Here is a 16,195-nt window from a genome sequence, read left to right as displayed (position 1 = left end):
AACAGCACTGGTTTCCGCTTATGCGCTACGCATGCGCAAGGTCGAGTTATTCATATCCGGGTCACTCAAACGCTAGTCAAACATGTCGTTTGCTAAGCGTAAAAGACAAAATGCTCATGCCTGCTAAGGCTTTATTCTGAAGTACATGTAAAAACCGGTTCCCATGAGCATTATCAATGGGAACCGAAAAATCGTTTCCCAGGACAAAAATCAACGGAACCGAAAGATCGGTTACCATACTTGCCGAAATCCTCATGACTACTATGCCACACATACATTGTATTAATACTCTTACTGCCGATTTCACAAACAGATTTGTCCCAGATTGTATGATGTTGTTTATATTTGTCCAGGCAAGTCTCTAATATGTGAATTTAATGTCCATTTTCAGATACAAATCAGTTACACTCAGATATTTTTTCATGTTTACAGTTGAGGGCTGACGATTGGATGGAAGGAGATGATTTTAACACAGAGGCTGTGATGAACATCTGTGGTGAGTGTGGCTTAAAGGAAGACTCTCACCAAAATTCATATGTACAATAAACTCTCCAATGTGAAGTAATATTATTATTATTACATATATTTTGGACATTAATTGGGAAAAAAATTGAAAGTAAAGAACATTTTTGAAATCCAAGCAAAATATGGGTATGTTCCAGCTTTCACAGCCAGACCCAAAGAAACGTCCTTGACCCCCGTCCCTGACGTCGCCGGTGCTGAGCATTACAGACCATTTGTTCTAGCTAAGCCAAGATGCCGACGTTTTGTGCACCAAACTGCAACAGAACTGAGAAAACGCACCCAAATTTGTCCTTCTTTAACCTCCTCTGGGGTCAACCTGACAGGATAAAGCTGTGACTGTCACAGTTGAGGCTCGTTCATCAGCTGGGGAAATTTGCATGCATTTAACTATTACTGGTTATTAGCTGCTTAGTGATAGCCTCTTGTGCCGCTACTGTATAAGCAACAACATACTTTATGAGACGGCACGGTGGAGCAGCTGCAAAGCGTTGGCCTCACAATTATGAGGATTCAATTATGGACCTCCGTGTGTGGAGTTTGCATGTTCTTCCCGTGTCTATGTGTGTCTAGCCTGCCTCCTGCCCGTTGACAGCTGGGATAGATTCCAGCTCTCCCGCGCCTTTGTGCGGCTAAGCGATTAAGATGTATACGTGTCATCACTTTAGGGAAGTCCCAATTTTTTTTTTTTTGCATTTTATTTTCCAGATATAAATAATTAGATAGTCCTACGCCGTATTCAGAAAATAAGCTCGCATTTTTGATAAACTTTGGACATAGCCCATAGGATTCATATGGCTCACATAGCATTTCCATAGCATTCACATAGGTTTCCAAGACCATTAAAAATGTGTACTCAATAATTTTCCACTGGATGTACAAGTGGTCCTTTCATCAAACTATCATGGATCATAAGTAAATGGGTATGTAACACGTCTTCGTCCAAGCAAACAACTTCGTATGTATTATCTAGTATCTATGTTATGCAGACAAGTTGATCATGATCCAAGTTCATTCTGGCACGCTCCATTTTTTTTTTTTCTCTTTTTTTCTTCAACCTTTTCAAAACTTATGACAACACTGGCATTCCGCTACAGTTGTCATTAGGTCACGGAGAACACGAACACTTGTCTTTCAAAACGAGCCGGTCTGGAACATCTCCGAGGTCCATATTATGCCCCTCCGTCAGCGTCACACCCCCTCTCCAACACGTCAAGTTCCCCCTGTGTGTATTATGGCTCAAGCGCTTGAACATTGTGCAGTATTTTTGTTTTGTTTGCTCAATGGCGGGAGTAGTAATAACATGAAGGATCAAGTCTGTTATTGACTCTTGGCGCACGACACTTCCCGGTGATGTGCGCGTGCACCGTCCCCACCCCACTCCAGCCCCCGCCCCTGCTGGTCGATCGCAAGAGGGTGGCTGCTTGAAAAGTAGATCTTGGGGTTAAAAAAAAAAATCTGGCCATGCCTGCTGTATATTACCTACATCTAAAACAACTCCTCAGAAAAGCTTGAAACAAATCTCCGCAGTCCATATAATGGGATTATTGTTCGTCGTCAGTGCTTCCGATCATGATTCCCTGAGAACGCTCGATCCCGTCACATCTCGGAAGCTAAGCGGGTTTGGCCCTGGTTAGTACTTGGATGGGAGACCGCCTGGCAATATCAGGTGTTGTAAGCTTCTCTCCCTAAAATGCAGAGGGGTTGCGTCAGGAAGGGGATCCAGTGTAAAACGGTGCCAAACAAATGTGTGTTCATCTGAGGTGACACGCTGTGGTGACCCCTAACGGGACAAGCCGAAAGGAAAACAAGATGTTCGTCGTTAGTGCCACGCCCCCTCTCCAACGCGTAAAGTTCCGCCTGTGTGTATTCTGGCTCAAACGCACAAGATTGAACATTGTACATTATGATATTTTTGTTTTTGTGTAATTATTTTTCACAAAAATCGGCTACAAAATGTGAGGTAGTGGACCTTCTCTGTTCGGTGAAACGTATCCACGAGCAATGGGGGGGGGGGGGGTCAGAACAGGAAGCACTGCAGGCGTGGCAAATGTAGATTGACTATCAGTTCTCCAGCTGGGCTCATTGGAATGTCTGAGCTAGAGAGGAATTTCGATAACACTTTTCCAATTTAGAGATGTTTCTTGGTGAAATCTGTGGATAAGTGGCATTAAAAGAAACACTGAACCCTCACCTACTAACTTTAATGTGTGCTCCCATTACAATTAGTTTGGACAAAGTGTTCCTTTAATAGACACAATACCTAGCTGTGGTTGTTGGCTTACCATGTCACGGCTTGACTTCAACAAAAAAAAATAAAAATGCACAGAGATTTGTACAAGTCAAGTTGACTCGATTATAGAACAGTGCTACTTGAACCGATTTAAAAAAAAAAAAAAAATACCCAGAAATGATAAATTTTTTTAATGAAATAGTCGACTGTACACCAATCTAAAGAGCGGTTAAAGGAGAATGTTATTCATGTGGCTCATCTTAGTTTGCATCAGATGGACCAAGGTCAAGTTGGAGGCCAAAACAAAAAAGCAAGGAAATTAATCAAATTTAATGTTAATACTAAATGTGTACATGAATTTGGACTTAAACTGTGTAAATACTGTGAAGAATTTAAGTATTTGAACACCCTGCTATATTGCAAGTTCTCCCACTTATAAATCATGGAGGGGTCTGAAATTTTCATTTTAGGTGCATGTCCGCTGTGAGAGAGAGAGATAATCTAAAAAGAAAAATCCAAAAATCACAATGTATGATTTTTTTTTTTTTTTTTTTTTTAACAATTTGTGTGATATAGCTGCAAATAAGTATTTGAACCGGTGTCTATCAGCTAGAATTCTACCCTCAAAGACATGTTAGTTCGCCTTTAAGAGCCCACCTCCACTCCACGTATTATACTGAATCAGATGCACCTGTGTGAGGCCGTGACCTAGATAAAGATACCTGCCCACCCCATACAATCAATAAGACTCAAACTGGTAACATGCCTAAGACCAAAGAGCTGTCCAAAGACACCAGAGACAAAATTGTTCGACTCCACATGGCTGGAAAGGGCTACGGAGAAATTGCCAAGCAGCTTGGTGAAAAAAGGTCCACTGTTGGAGCAATCATTAGAAAATGAAAGTTAAACATGACGGTCAATCCCAATCAGAGTGGAGCCCCATGCAAGATATCACCTTGTGAGGTCTTAGAAAGATGAAAGATCCTTAGAAAGGTGAGAAATCAGCCCAGGACTTCACGACAAGACTTGGTCAATGACCTGAAAAGAACTGTGAACACCGTTTACAAGGTGACTGTTGGTAATGCACTAAAACGTCATGGTTTGAAATCATGCATGGCATGGAAGGTTCCCCTTCTTAAACCAGCACATGTCAAGATCCATCTCAAGTTTGCCAATGACCATTTGGATGATACAGAGGAGTCATGGGAGAAAGTTTTGTGGTCAGATGAGACCAAAATTGAACTTTTTGGTCATAATTCCACTAATCATGTTTGGAGGAAGACGAATGATGAGTTCCATCCCAAGAACACCATCCCTACTGTGAAGCATTGGGGTGGTAGCATCATGTTTTGGGGGTGTTTTTTTCTGCACATGGGACTGGACGACTGCCCTGTATTAAGGAGAGGATGACCGCGGCCATATAAAGTGAGATTTTGGGGAACAACCTCTTTCCCTCAGTCAGAGCATTGAAGATGGGTCATGGATGGGTTTTTCGTCATCACAATGACGCGAAGCACACAACCAGGAAAACCAAAGAGTGGCTCCGTAAGAAGCGTATCAAGGTTCTGGCGTGGCGTAGCCAGTCTCCAGACTTAAACCCAATAGAAAATCTTTGGAGGCAGCTGAAATTCCGTGTGTCTTAGTGACAGAAGGAACCTGTCTGAGCTTGAGAAGATCTGAGTGGAGGAGTGGGACAAAATCCCTCCTGCAGTGTGTGCAAACCTGGTGAACAACGACTGGAAACTTTTGACCTCTGTAATTGCAAACAAAGGCTACTTTACCAAATATTAACATTAGTATCCCACTGGGGCCTCCACTCCCTGAGAAGGGTTGCGTCAGGAAGGGCATCCGGCGTAAAAATTGTGCCAAACACATGTGCGTTCATCTGAGATGACACGCTGTGGCGACCCCGAAAGGGACAAGCCGAAAGAAACTTGCTAGTTTTCTCAGGTGTTCAAATACTTATTTGCAGCTGTATCACACAAATAAACCATTAAAAAATCATGCATTGTGATTTCTGGATTTTTTTTTTAGATTATCTCTCTCACAGTGGACATGCACCTACGATGAAAATTTCACACCTCTTCATGATTTCTAAGTACGAGAATTTGCAATATAGCAGGGTGTTAACATACTTATTTTATTCACTGTAAATGTTTTTAAGATAATAAATTTAAGTTTATTTTGCTTTATTGGACTTGTCAGTCTTCCAGATTGCTTAATTTATGTTGAAATCTAAAACATTTGTGGGATCTTGGAGGATCCCTAAAACCCAAGTCTCCTTACAAAGTTTTTCCCCCTACAATATTTTTTTAGTTTGTTTTGTCACCTTTTTCCTACCTCGTGTTTCCATGTCTGGAGATAAATTTGGTCTCTCACAGTTGGACTATATCAGAGTACTGCAATAAAATCTTGTATTCTGATATGACCACATCCCATCTTTTATGAACATTAGGCTTTATGTAGGTGTGGAGTAGCAGTAGAGCGTTGGCCTCAGAGTTCTTAAGACTGGGGTTCAAATCCCGGCCCTGCCTGCATGGAGTTTGCATATTCCTCCCGTGCCTGCCTGCGTGGATTTTCTCCAGGCACTGCAGTTTCCTCCCACATCCTAAAAACATGCATTAATTTGAGACGCTAAACTGCCCATAGGTGTGATTGTGAATGTGAACATTGTCTGTCTCAATGTGCCCTGTAATTGGCTGGCAACCCGTACCCTGAATGTGGGTAAAAAAAACGCAAAGTAGGACACCCAACACACACACCAGGAACACACACACACACACAGTAATTTTCACACGTGTTTCTGGGTGCCAGAATGACTAAAATATGTAAACAGTATAATATAATAATCATGATACAATAATACTTTACACATTTTAGATTAAGATTAAAGTACATTAATTCCTGCAACAGTCGCCCGATCGTGATCGGGAAATGCAGGGGAGAATAATGGAACAGTAATTATTTGACGCACCGGTTTGCTGCTCGTAAGGGTTTATTAGATTCTTTAAGCATTCAGAATCAACGTGTCTTCTCTTGAACACTATTCCTTGCTGGTCCCCCTTGCTAAACTTGGAAAGTCCACACATCAGCAACTACTCATGCTGTTTTCTATCCCTTCTCAATGCTCCACACGACTGCACAGTTCTGTCTCTCTCTTTCCCGCTCTCGCTCTCTCTCTCACGATGCCAAAGGAGAGGCTTATAGAGGCTTTAATTTCACTCGCCTGCAGCATTGCTACATGATGATCATAAACTGGGTCCTTGAAGAAGTAAGTGTCCTCCATCCATGTTAACAACCTACTCCCCCGCCATCCCTCACTGATGAGGTTAGGAAACCTCCACGTAATGACGACCATACAGAGGCACGTTTCTGAGGCTGTATCTGTTTTGACATTTTTCGAACCAGCCTTTGCTAACCAAAAAGCCTTGCCTTCGAAGGGATGAATCACAATGCAGGGTCCAACGAGGAAAAAAGTGCCCTGTCCAGAACCCTGGAAGACTTCTAAGTAGGTACCAAAGTCCCCGTGCCACTTGCAGCCCGAAGTGGTTGATTCCTCCCGCTGGATCCCAAAAAGGATAAAAGTGCTCCCAAATGGGAGCCCATTCTCCCGCTGTATTTCTAAAAGGACAAAAGTGCCCGCGGAGTTACCTGTTCTTGGGCGCTGCGGAGGAAGCTTTCACTGGGGCACAACGCTGAGGTGGTATTGTAACCATCCACCCATCCATCCTCTGAGCCACTTATCCTCACAAGTGTCGCAGGACTGCTGGAGCCTATCCCAGATACCAGGAGACAGGCTAACCCTGACCTGGTTGCCAGCCAATCGCAAGACACATGGAGACAGACAACAGTCGCACACACAATCACACCTCCAGGCAATATAGAGTGTCCAATTGTTGCATGTTTTTGGGATGTGGGAGAAAACCGGAGTGCCCAGAGAAAACCCACGCAGGCACGGGGAGAACATGCACACTCCACACAGGCAGTGTCACGATTGAACCCTGGTCCTAAGAACTGTGATGCCAACGCTTTACAGCTGCTCCACCGTACCGCCTGCATTGTAACTACATAATCAAAGAATGTTATTGCTTAAAAAAAAAAAGTTATCCTAAACAGAACACTAAGGTACAGTACATATGTGAGATGGTCAACAGCGTGGATGAAGCAAAAAAAGGAAATTGGTGGGACAAGGGAAGTTGCTGGATGAGGCTTCGATGACGCACAACCAATCAGCTCATGGGATAAAGCCACTCGTTGGTTGATGTCACGTCGGGAACCAATCACGCACCGTGTATCAACGTGTCTTGTAGCCTTCCAAGCTTTTATTGCTTGCGCTAATGTTTGTATCTGGACATCCTGCCGTTCTGTTGAATCATGCTTTACAACACCTGGAAACATTGGTTTGAGCATGTTAATAAATGTTAACAACAGCGACCAAGTACGTTGATAACGGCAAGCACGGGATGTGATATGCAATCCTCTTGTTCGAGGAGTCATTTTTGATATGTTACACTACACTACGGGTGCCCAGACTTTTTTTTTACCCCAATAGCTACTTTTCAAGCAGCCAGCCTCTTGCGATCTACCAACGAGGGCGGGGGGCATGCGTGCATCACTGCGACTGCCGTGGAGAAAGCAAAAGACTGTAAATAGGAGGCCAGTGTCACGTCCCATCGGAACGAGAGGTAGGACCCAAATGCAGGAACTCGGAAGACACAAGGTAGTTCAAGAAGAGACACGTTTATTGTATGCCGAGGTCGGGGATTGAGCAGGCAGTCCGGTGCAGCAGCGGTTGTTGGGGCGTCGGGCGAAGAGAGCAGATGAGTGGGCAGGCAGTAGTCGGTACACGCAGGTTCAGTCAGGAGTACAAGAGTGCTGGAATGGGACATAAAGCTCAACGAACTGGCGGAGGACCAGTCGTCACCGGGTCCTATATATACGGGGGATGATCAGCCCTCATGAGGCACAGGTGTGTGCCTCCCAATTAGCGCAGCCGCGTGGGCACCCGCACAGTTCGTGTTGAAGCGGCAGGATCATGACAGTACCCCCTCCCCCCCCCAAAGGCACGGCTCCCAGACGTGGCTAAATGAAAAAACAGACAAAAGTAACATAGGCAGGGGTGGGCCACCAAACACGAGGCGTCCGGGCGGACAGGTCAGGAGGACAACCCGGACGCCAAGCACCAGGGTCCCCACGGGGCGATTCGGGCGGACGACCTCTGTGAGGAACCAAACGGCGAGGCATGAACCAGAACGAGGCAGGCCACTGCTCCAGACGAGAACCTCCCACGCCGTCGTTGCAAGACGACCAGGGATTGGTCGCCAACGAGGCCAGGTCCTGTAGCGGCTGGGCGAACTCAGGAGTGAAGAAGATGATGGAGAGCAGGACCAGAGCCATGACCGCCACCCCGAAGTCTCTCCAGCTCCTGGGTGGCTCCACAGAACTCCCCAGCTCCTGCTGGACAGGGACGTGAGAAGGCGGCGGCGCCAGTACCGCCCCCTCCTGGACAGCAACTTGAGAAGGCGGCGCCAGTACCGCCCCCTCCTGGACAGCAACTTGAGAAGGCAGCGACCCCGCCGCCGCCGCCTCCTGGACAGGAACGAGAGAAGGCAGCGACCCCGCCGCCTCCTGGACAGGAACGAGAGAAGGCAGCGACCCCGCCCCCTCCTGAACAGGAACGAGAGAAGGCAGCGACCCCGTCGCCGCCCCCTCCTGGACAGGAACGAGAGAAGGCAGCGACCCCGTCGCCGCCCCCTCCTGGACAGGAACGAGAGAAGGCAGCGACCCCGTCGCCGCCCCCTCTTGGACAGCAACTTGAGAAGGCGGCGCCAGTACCGCCCCCTCCTGGACAGCAACTTGAGAAGGGGGCGCCAGTACCGCCCCCTCCTGGACAGCAACTTGAGAAGGCGGCGCCGCCGCCTCCTGGACAGGAACGTGAGAAGGCGGCAGCAGCATCACCAACTCCACCTCCTCCTGGACGGGAGCGTGAGGCGGCTGGGGAACTGTCACCACCTCCTGGACGGGAGCGTGAGGCGGCTGGGGAACTGTCACCACCTCCTGGACAGGAACGTGAGGGCGTGCCCGTCGCCGACAGAGCAGGAACTGGGAGCGGCCGTGGGCCGGTCGCCGACAGAGCAGGAACGGGGAACGGCCGCGGGCCGGTCGCCACTGCTACTCCAGAGCACGGATGAGAAGCGGCTGTGGAGACGTCGCCACCTCCTGGACAGCAACGTGAGGTGGCATCGGGTCGGTCCCCACTGCCACGTGAGCTTGCAGTGCATCCGTTGAAACAGCAACGTGGGCGTGGCGCGGTGGCGAATCTGTTTCCAGGGCAACGTGAACCTGAGTAGGCGGAGAGTCAGTCGAAACTGACACGTGGGCGTGTCTCGGGAGTGGGTCAGTTCCGACTGCCGCGTGAACTCTGCTCGGAACAGCCAACGTGCACTTGAAGTGGCGAGTCCGTTCCCACTGCAGCGTTCACTTGAGATGACGAGTCCGTTCCCACTATGGCGTGCACTTGAGATGACGAGTCCGTTCCCACTATGGCGTGCACTTGGCAAGGGGGCGGGTCGGTTTCCACGGCAACATGAACCTGAGCAGGCGGAGAGTCAGTCAAAACTGACACGTGCGCCTGCCTCACCAGCGAGTCCGTCGCCGTTGCGACTTCAGCGTAGCACGGCTGGTTCGCTAATCCTTGCCGGACCTGGGCCGTGAGAGCCGCCAATTCCGCGCTCTCCCGCTCTATCTCCGCCCGCATTTCACGGTAGAACGCCTCGGGATTTGGCGACTCCTCCTCCCTCTGGGCTGGAAGCTTCGCCACCGGGTGCGGGTCTGTGGGTCTCACCGTTGCCGGCGAGGAGTGGGAGGACGGTGTCTTCGTTGAGACACCAGGGAGCGCCCGGCCGGGGCGTCTCCTCTGGCCGCCACGCAGAGGTCCCGGGTAGATGGCCAAGCGGGTTCCCTCGTACCGATAGGTGCACTTGGATCTACCGGGCGAAGTCGCTCGGGTGCTGGAAACGCGGGAAGGCGGGGCAAACTGACTGGGATCAAAAGCCGGGCAAAGAGACTCAAAATCAAAGTCGTCGGAGTCGTACTCAGGCAGCCCGGCATACAAATCACGGTCCTCCTCATATTCCGAAAAGTCAGAGTCAAGTCAGAAGAATATGAGGAGCCGGACAGGTCGTGTTCGGAACGTATTCATACCTCGCTGGCGGAGCGTAAGACACGGAATCGGAGGACATCAGGGAGCCCACCCGGATCGGACAGGCTTGGTCCTTCGGCAGACGGTCTACTTTGCGTCGGTCACGGCGACGCTGGGTCTTTCCTGCTGGGTCCTGTATGGGCCAGTTCGTTCTGTCACGTCCCATCGGAAACGAGAGTAGGACCCAAATGCAGGAACTCGGAAGACGCAAGGTAGTTCAAGAAGAGACACGTTTATTGTAGGCAGAGGTCGGGGATCGAGCAGGCAGTCCGGTGCAGCAGCGGTTGTTGGGGCGTCGGGCGAAGAGAGCAGATGAGTGGGCAGGCATTAGTCGGTACACACAGGTTCAGTCAGGAGTACAAGAGTGCTGGAACGGGACATAAAGCTCAACGAACTGGCGGAGGACCAGTCGTCACCGGGTCCTATATATACGGGGGATGATCAGGCCGCATGAGGCACAGGTGTGTGCCTCCAAATTAGCACAGCCGCGCGGGCACCCGCACAGCTCGTGTTGAAGCGGCAGGATCATGACAGCCAGGTTGGAAAACCGCTCTATTTGCATGCGATCGACACATACATTTTCCACACCCACCTGAATCATGCAACGAGATGTATGACAGGCTGACTTTTTTTTTGGGGGGGGGGGCACGATCGACCAAAACTGCCTTGCGATCAACACATTGAGCACACCTGCACTACACTGAAGACATGATAAACCTTTCATTTTGGCATCGTGGTGAAAAATCATTGGTTGTGGAATATGTAACACTCAAAAAGGTTAGTTGTTCCTGACAAAATATGTTGGGTTAAATTTGGGAAATCATCCGTGATAGCTAATGGGGCCAAAATCAGGGCTAAAATCCTGTAATCTGATCTAGACATTAGTGTTACACCTCTTGACTACTGAACTGCTGCATCTGATGTCTGTATTAGTCTGATTGACCTTACTAGGAGAGTCATAGTGTCCTAATCACACCAAATGGTGGATTGCCAGCTTTGATTGTGATCATTGCCCCGTTTGGTTTTGGAGACCACATCTTCAGGACCATCTCATTTTATTTTTGAGTAGTTGGGAGCCGCCTGTTTTTGTTTCAGGGGAAATAATTGGAAGTTTACAGTGTGGCATTTGTTCACTACATTCATTAATATTAAGGACTCACATAATTGAACTTGTTGAACTGTGCTGTACTGTAACAGGCAACAAAATACAAATTAAGTCAATGTCTTACTAATGTCTACATTTTGTAACAGTATGCGTTCCTCAACCATGTTGCCACATCAAATAGTTTGCTCTTTTCTAACAGATGACCTGATGGCAGACCAAAGGATGGACATCTCCTCTACAATGACTGACTTCATGTCCCCCAGCTCCACCGACCTTATCTCCAGCTCTATCAGCACTCCTAGCATGGACTACACTCGTAAGAGGAAGGGCAGTACTACAGAATATCAGTAAGTGGAGAAAGAACAACATTAAGAAAGATGCTTAAAGATAAAAACAAGTATATGTAGTCCACCTTATTCCTTGTATCAGAGTTTTCACAATAAATGATCGATGAAAAAAATCTTGGTTTTCTGTGGTAGATGTTTGGGGGGGAAAATTAACATTTATCATTAGCATTCACAACAACATAAGAAGAAAATTGAAGATCTTTTCTTTTCAGCTTGTTCCGATTAGGGGTCGCCACAGCGTGTCATCTTTTTGCATCTTAGCCTATCTCGTGCATCTTCCTCTCTAATACCCACAGTCTTCATGTCCTCCCTCACAACATCCGTCAACCTTTTCTTTGTTCTAAAATCTTTATTTACACAACAAAAATTGATCCATGTGTGTTTCTTTACAGAATCGATGGATTCTCATTTGAGTAAGTTAAAATATTCAACAATTACATTAAATATATAATACCCCTCAGTGGGTTCTTTATAAACACTTCAATTTTCTGTTCTGAGTGGAAAAATGATTGTTCCATGCTTTTCTGCACAGTTGCATTTATTTGAATGTTCTGACAACCAGTACTGTCTGTCTCCCTCAATAGCGATATGGATCCAGACAAAGATAAACTGGGAAGGTAAGATGCCACCTTTACACAAAACGTGACATTCATCATTAACTTATATTTGTTAGTGGGTTTATTCCGCTGTTTACGGCAGTCATTAAACATCTACAAGGGAGTGCTGAGTGATGACGACATGAGTACGCACTGTGGTTGTCTCGGCGGCAGTTACCAGGATGTGAAGTTAAGCTGTTGAGAGTGATAAGTAAATGGACAAAAAACTTGAATGTGTATTTTCAATGGAGACAGACATGGAAGCAGAGGATGGTTGCTGCTAACTACTACAGACTACCACCGTGCTTCGATGAAGGCAAAGTTTTAAGAGAACTGGAAAAATGAAGTCGAAATGCGGACGTGTGACTGACTTTGACAGAGGAAAAAGACTTGGCGTATGAAGCATATTCAGAGTTCGACCGGTTCAAAAGGAAAGATGACGTCCCGATGGGGGAATACAGTTCGGAATTTGAAGAAAAATACAGTAAAATTCGTAAATATAATGTTGTCTTTCACGACGCAGTTTTGGTGTTTAAACTATTGAATACTGCTGGACTCGACATGTAAGACAAGCAGTTGGCTTTAACTGCATGTGGAACACACAGTTTTGCGGATATGAAATCGGCGCTCAAATGTGGTTGGTGAGAAGAGCGAGGAAAAAGGTGGAGCAATTACTGTGAGCAAAACCATTTTTAACATGGAAAAGACCATCACACGACAACCATTATTATTTTTGATCTGAAATGTTATGTTACATTTACACCATATGTAACGATAAAAACCATTCATAATTTCCACTTTTGTGTCATCAGTCCCAAAAGTACTCTCCCTAAAGTCTTGGGAATCATTCAGATGATGTTTTTGCAGGGATAAGATGAGCCTTTATATTCTGTTTGCTCAGTCGTGATTTTCACCTCGGGACTCTTTCAGGGATGGTATTTTTGCCCAGTCTTTTTCTTTTTGTTTAGTCATGAACACTGACCTGAAATTAGTCAGGAAAGACTTCCGGTGTTGTCCTGGGTTCCTTTGTGACCTCCTGGATGTGTCTTCTGTGCTCTTAGGGTAATCTTTGTTGGCTGGCTTTAGTAAAGCACCTTATTTGAGCTTGGGAAGGTTTGCCACTCTTCCGTGTTTCTCCATTTGTGGATAATGGTGCTCACCGTGGTTTATTTGGAGTCCTAAAGCCTTAAAAATGGCTTTGTGTATCCCAACTGGTAGATGTTACGTTATTTATTTCTTTTTTTTTTAATTTCAGCTTTTAGTGATTTATTTTATTAATTTGATTTATTTTCACCCTTTTTAATTTTGTCTGACAGGTTCTGTTTAAGTGATTTCATGGTTGAACAGGTCTATAGGTAATCAGCCTTGGGTTTGGTTAGTGAAAATGAACTTAGCTTTCCATTAAATGGTACTAGTCACAGTTTCCTGACTTAACAAGGGAGACAATTATCTTTTCACACAGGGCCATGTAGCTTTTTTTCCCCTTTAATAAATACAACCACTACTTAAAACCTGCATTTTATGTTTACTTGTATAATCTGACTATTTACATTTGTTTGATGATCTCAAACACTGTGGACTGTATTTAAGGAATTACAGTATGCTGCATCTATCATAAGTCTATTGTCACTACAAATACAAATTACTAAATTATTATTATTACCTGTTGTTACAAAACCTATTGAAACAATGTCGGGTTTTAAATTGGCCAATTCTAGGAGAATATCTCATCTGATCATATTTTCATTTTTAATATTTTTCTTTTCTCAGTGACCAACCAGGCCGAATAAAGAATGCCAGGTAACTTGTTTTCATCTTTTGCTGTACAGCTGTTTTTCAGGCCAACAATTTTTTTTTTTTTTTTTTTTGTGATTTGAGACAGAAAGTATAAATTAGGGTTACAGGCCTTTAATGTTAAAGATGTGTTTTAGAGATTAAATCAGGCTCCAAAAGTCAGATGTTCCAGCTTGTGTAATGTTAAAGTAGTCGTTTGTCTTGTCATCTGGTTTTGTGTGATTGAGAATACATGTACAAACTAACTCTTTCTAATTCTCATAGGTAATTAGCATTATGTGGGTACTGTGGCTGTGTTAATGCTAACTTTTTCCTGTGGTTCTTCACAGAGAGGCCCATAGCCAGATTGAGAAGCGTCGAAGGGACAAGATGAACAGCTTCATTGATGAACTGGCGTCATTGGTGCCCACATGTAATGCCATGTCCCGTAAATTGGACAAGCTCACAGTTCTTCGCATGGCTGTTCAGCACATGAAGACACTCAGAGGTTAGGTCAAATGAATAGCTACCTATAATTTGTCATTTTAACACTGTTGTACAGAAACCATCTACGTTCCTTAATTTCTCGTGTATAACTGTCAAGCATTTCAGAAAAGAATGAATCATTAAACAAAACATGACCTAGGGAAATTAAAAATTCTTTCCATTTCCCCCCCATTCCCATGTATAATGCGCACTATTGACTGATTTTTGTCAAGTTTCTGGAGGAAAAATGTCCATTATACATGAGAAATTACAGTAATCAGCAAAAGTAATTTCCATTGATTTGCTCAAATTTATTTTTAATCAAGTTCTGGTTAATGTGTGATGCCAAAATGTATACATGGTTGTTGGTCCTTTCTAATCAATTGTTACTGTTGTTTTAATCTGTTAAATTACCAATACTGTTATCATCAATTTAAACAAGTTGCTGCTAATTGGTTAGCACTTTATTGCAACTGTTTGTTTTAGTTTGCTAGCTCAAGAAATTACAGTAATCAGCAAAAGTAATTTCCATCGATTTGCTCAAATTTATTTTTAATCAAGTTCTGGTTAATGTGTGATGCCAAAATGTATACATGGTTGTTGGTCCTTTCTAATCAATTGTTACTGTTGTTTTAATCTGTTAAATTACCAATACTGTTATCATCAACTTAAACAAGTTGCTGCTAATTGGTTAGCACTTTATTGCAACTGTTTGTTTTAGTTTGCTAGCTCAAGAAATTATTTGCAATATACACCATACTGAATCTTTCCCAGTTTGGAATAACTGTTTATTTTTTACACAGGTGCAGCAAATCCATATACTGAGGCGAATTATAAACCTTCCTTCCTTTCAGATGATGAGCTGAAACATTTGATTTTAAGAGTGAGTGCTATGCAGTCATGAAACATTTTATTTTTAACTTAAAAGAAGAGTGTGTGTGTGTTTCCATGTGTAAAATAGTTTATGAATGTATGTATTGAAATTAAAAAGTTTGCATCATTGTAATTTAGAACACAAAAAATATTTTGTTCCCCCCCAAAATACAATATCTAAGTGTGCACATTGACTTCCAATTTGCAATCAGTGGCCCACGTAAAGGCGAATAACTTCTTTATTATGCCTACGAAAATATTAATCCTGAACGCAAACTCAGGGTTTTCTTTAAAAAAAAAAAAGTTGATAGTATACTTGTTTTAGCACACTGCTTTTTGAACTGTTTGAGAACTGTAAATGTTTATCATCCTATATTGTCTGTTTCATAATGCAGGCTGCTGATGGTTTCCTGTTTGTGGTTGGATGTGATCGTGGAAAGATTCTTTTTGTTTCAGAATCAGTTTTCAAGATTCTTAATTATAGCCAGGTATGGCTTGTATATGGAGTTTACTCTCTGAAATACTTGTGATGTTGTAAAGCTCATCATATGTTTCCTGTTAACCTGTGCAGTGCAAAATAATTGTAATTTCATCCTTTGTGTTTGATATTCTCTCTTTGTAAGCAATTTTGATAGAATATTAGTATTGAATAGTCCTACAGTAATATATTGTAAACAATGCGATATGAGTTGGTGTAATCTCCAAATGACATTACATTTCTATTTTGCTTACTGTTTTCAGAATGACCTCATAGGTCAGAGTCTCTTTGACTATCTTCATCCGAAGGACATTGCCAAGGTCAAAGAACAGCTGTCTTCTTCCGATACGGCCCCTCGTGAGAGGCTCATTGATGCTAAAAGTAAGTAAATATCTGCTCGTGTGGGTCTCATTCACTCACTGTGTGTACCCGCAGATCTGTACTTAAATATTGCCTATGAACGTTTGATGTGAAAAATAAGTTATCATTGTGTTCCGATTTATTTTTGTCCATACTTTGGGAACATACAGTATTTGGAACAGCCTGAGACCATGTATCCGCACAAATAATGCTGGATCCAT

The 16,195-nt window shown here is 44.5% G+C and overlaps 1 protein-coding gene across 4 annotated transcripts in view; it reads left to right on the top strand.

The window, feature by feature from the left end:
* bmal1a (basic helix-loop-helix ARNT like 1a) overlaps positions 1-16,195 on the top strand; it is a 64,677-nt gene that overhangs the window by 17,602 nt on the left and 30,880 nt on the right. For 3 of the 4 annotated variants that reach the window (XM_061822602.1, XM_061822600.1, XM_061822601.1), the window contains 9 exons: positions 433-496; positions 11,261-11,408; positions 11,801-11,821; positions 11,993-12,025; positions 13,775-13,804; positions 14,128-14,285; positions 15,067-15,146; positions 15,532-15,624; positions 15,878-15,995. In XM_061822602.1, coding sequence (XP_061678586.1) covers positions 451-496; positions 11,261-11,408; positions 11,801-11,821; positions 11,993-12,025; positions 13,775-13,804; positions 14,128-14,285; positions 15,067-15,146; positions 15,532-15,624; positions 15,878-15,995 — 727 coding nt within the window. In that variant the 5' untranslated portion in view covers positions 433-450. Of the gene's footprint in view, positions 1-432; positions 497-10,420; positions 10,495-11,260; positions 11,409-11,800; positions 11,822-11,992; positions 12,026-13,774; positions 13,805-14,127; positions 14,286-15,066; positions 15,147-15,531; positions 15,625-15,877; positions 15,996-16,195 lie in introns of those variants that run through there. The other variant, XM_061822603.1, reaches the window with a different exon arrangement.

The sequence above is a fragment of the Syngnathoides biaculeatus genome, chromosome 6 (genome assembly GCF_019802595.1).
Source record: "Syngnathoides biaculeatus isolate LvHL_M chromosome 6, ASM1980259v1, whole genome shotgun sequence".
NCBI lineage: Eukaryota > Metazoa > Chordata > Actinopteri > Syngnathiformes > Syngnathidae > Syngnathoides > Syngnathoides biaculeatus.
Note: the sequence above shows the minus strand (reverse complement) of the source record. Positions and strands in the feature narration are given on the sequence as shown.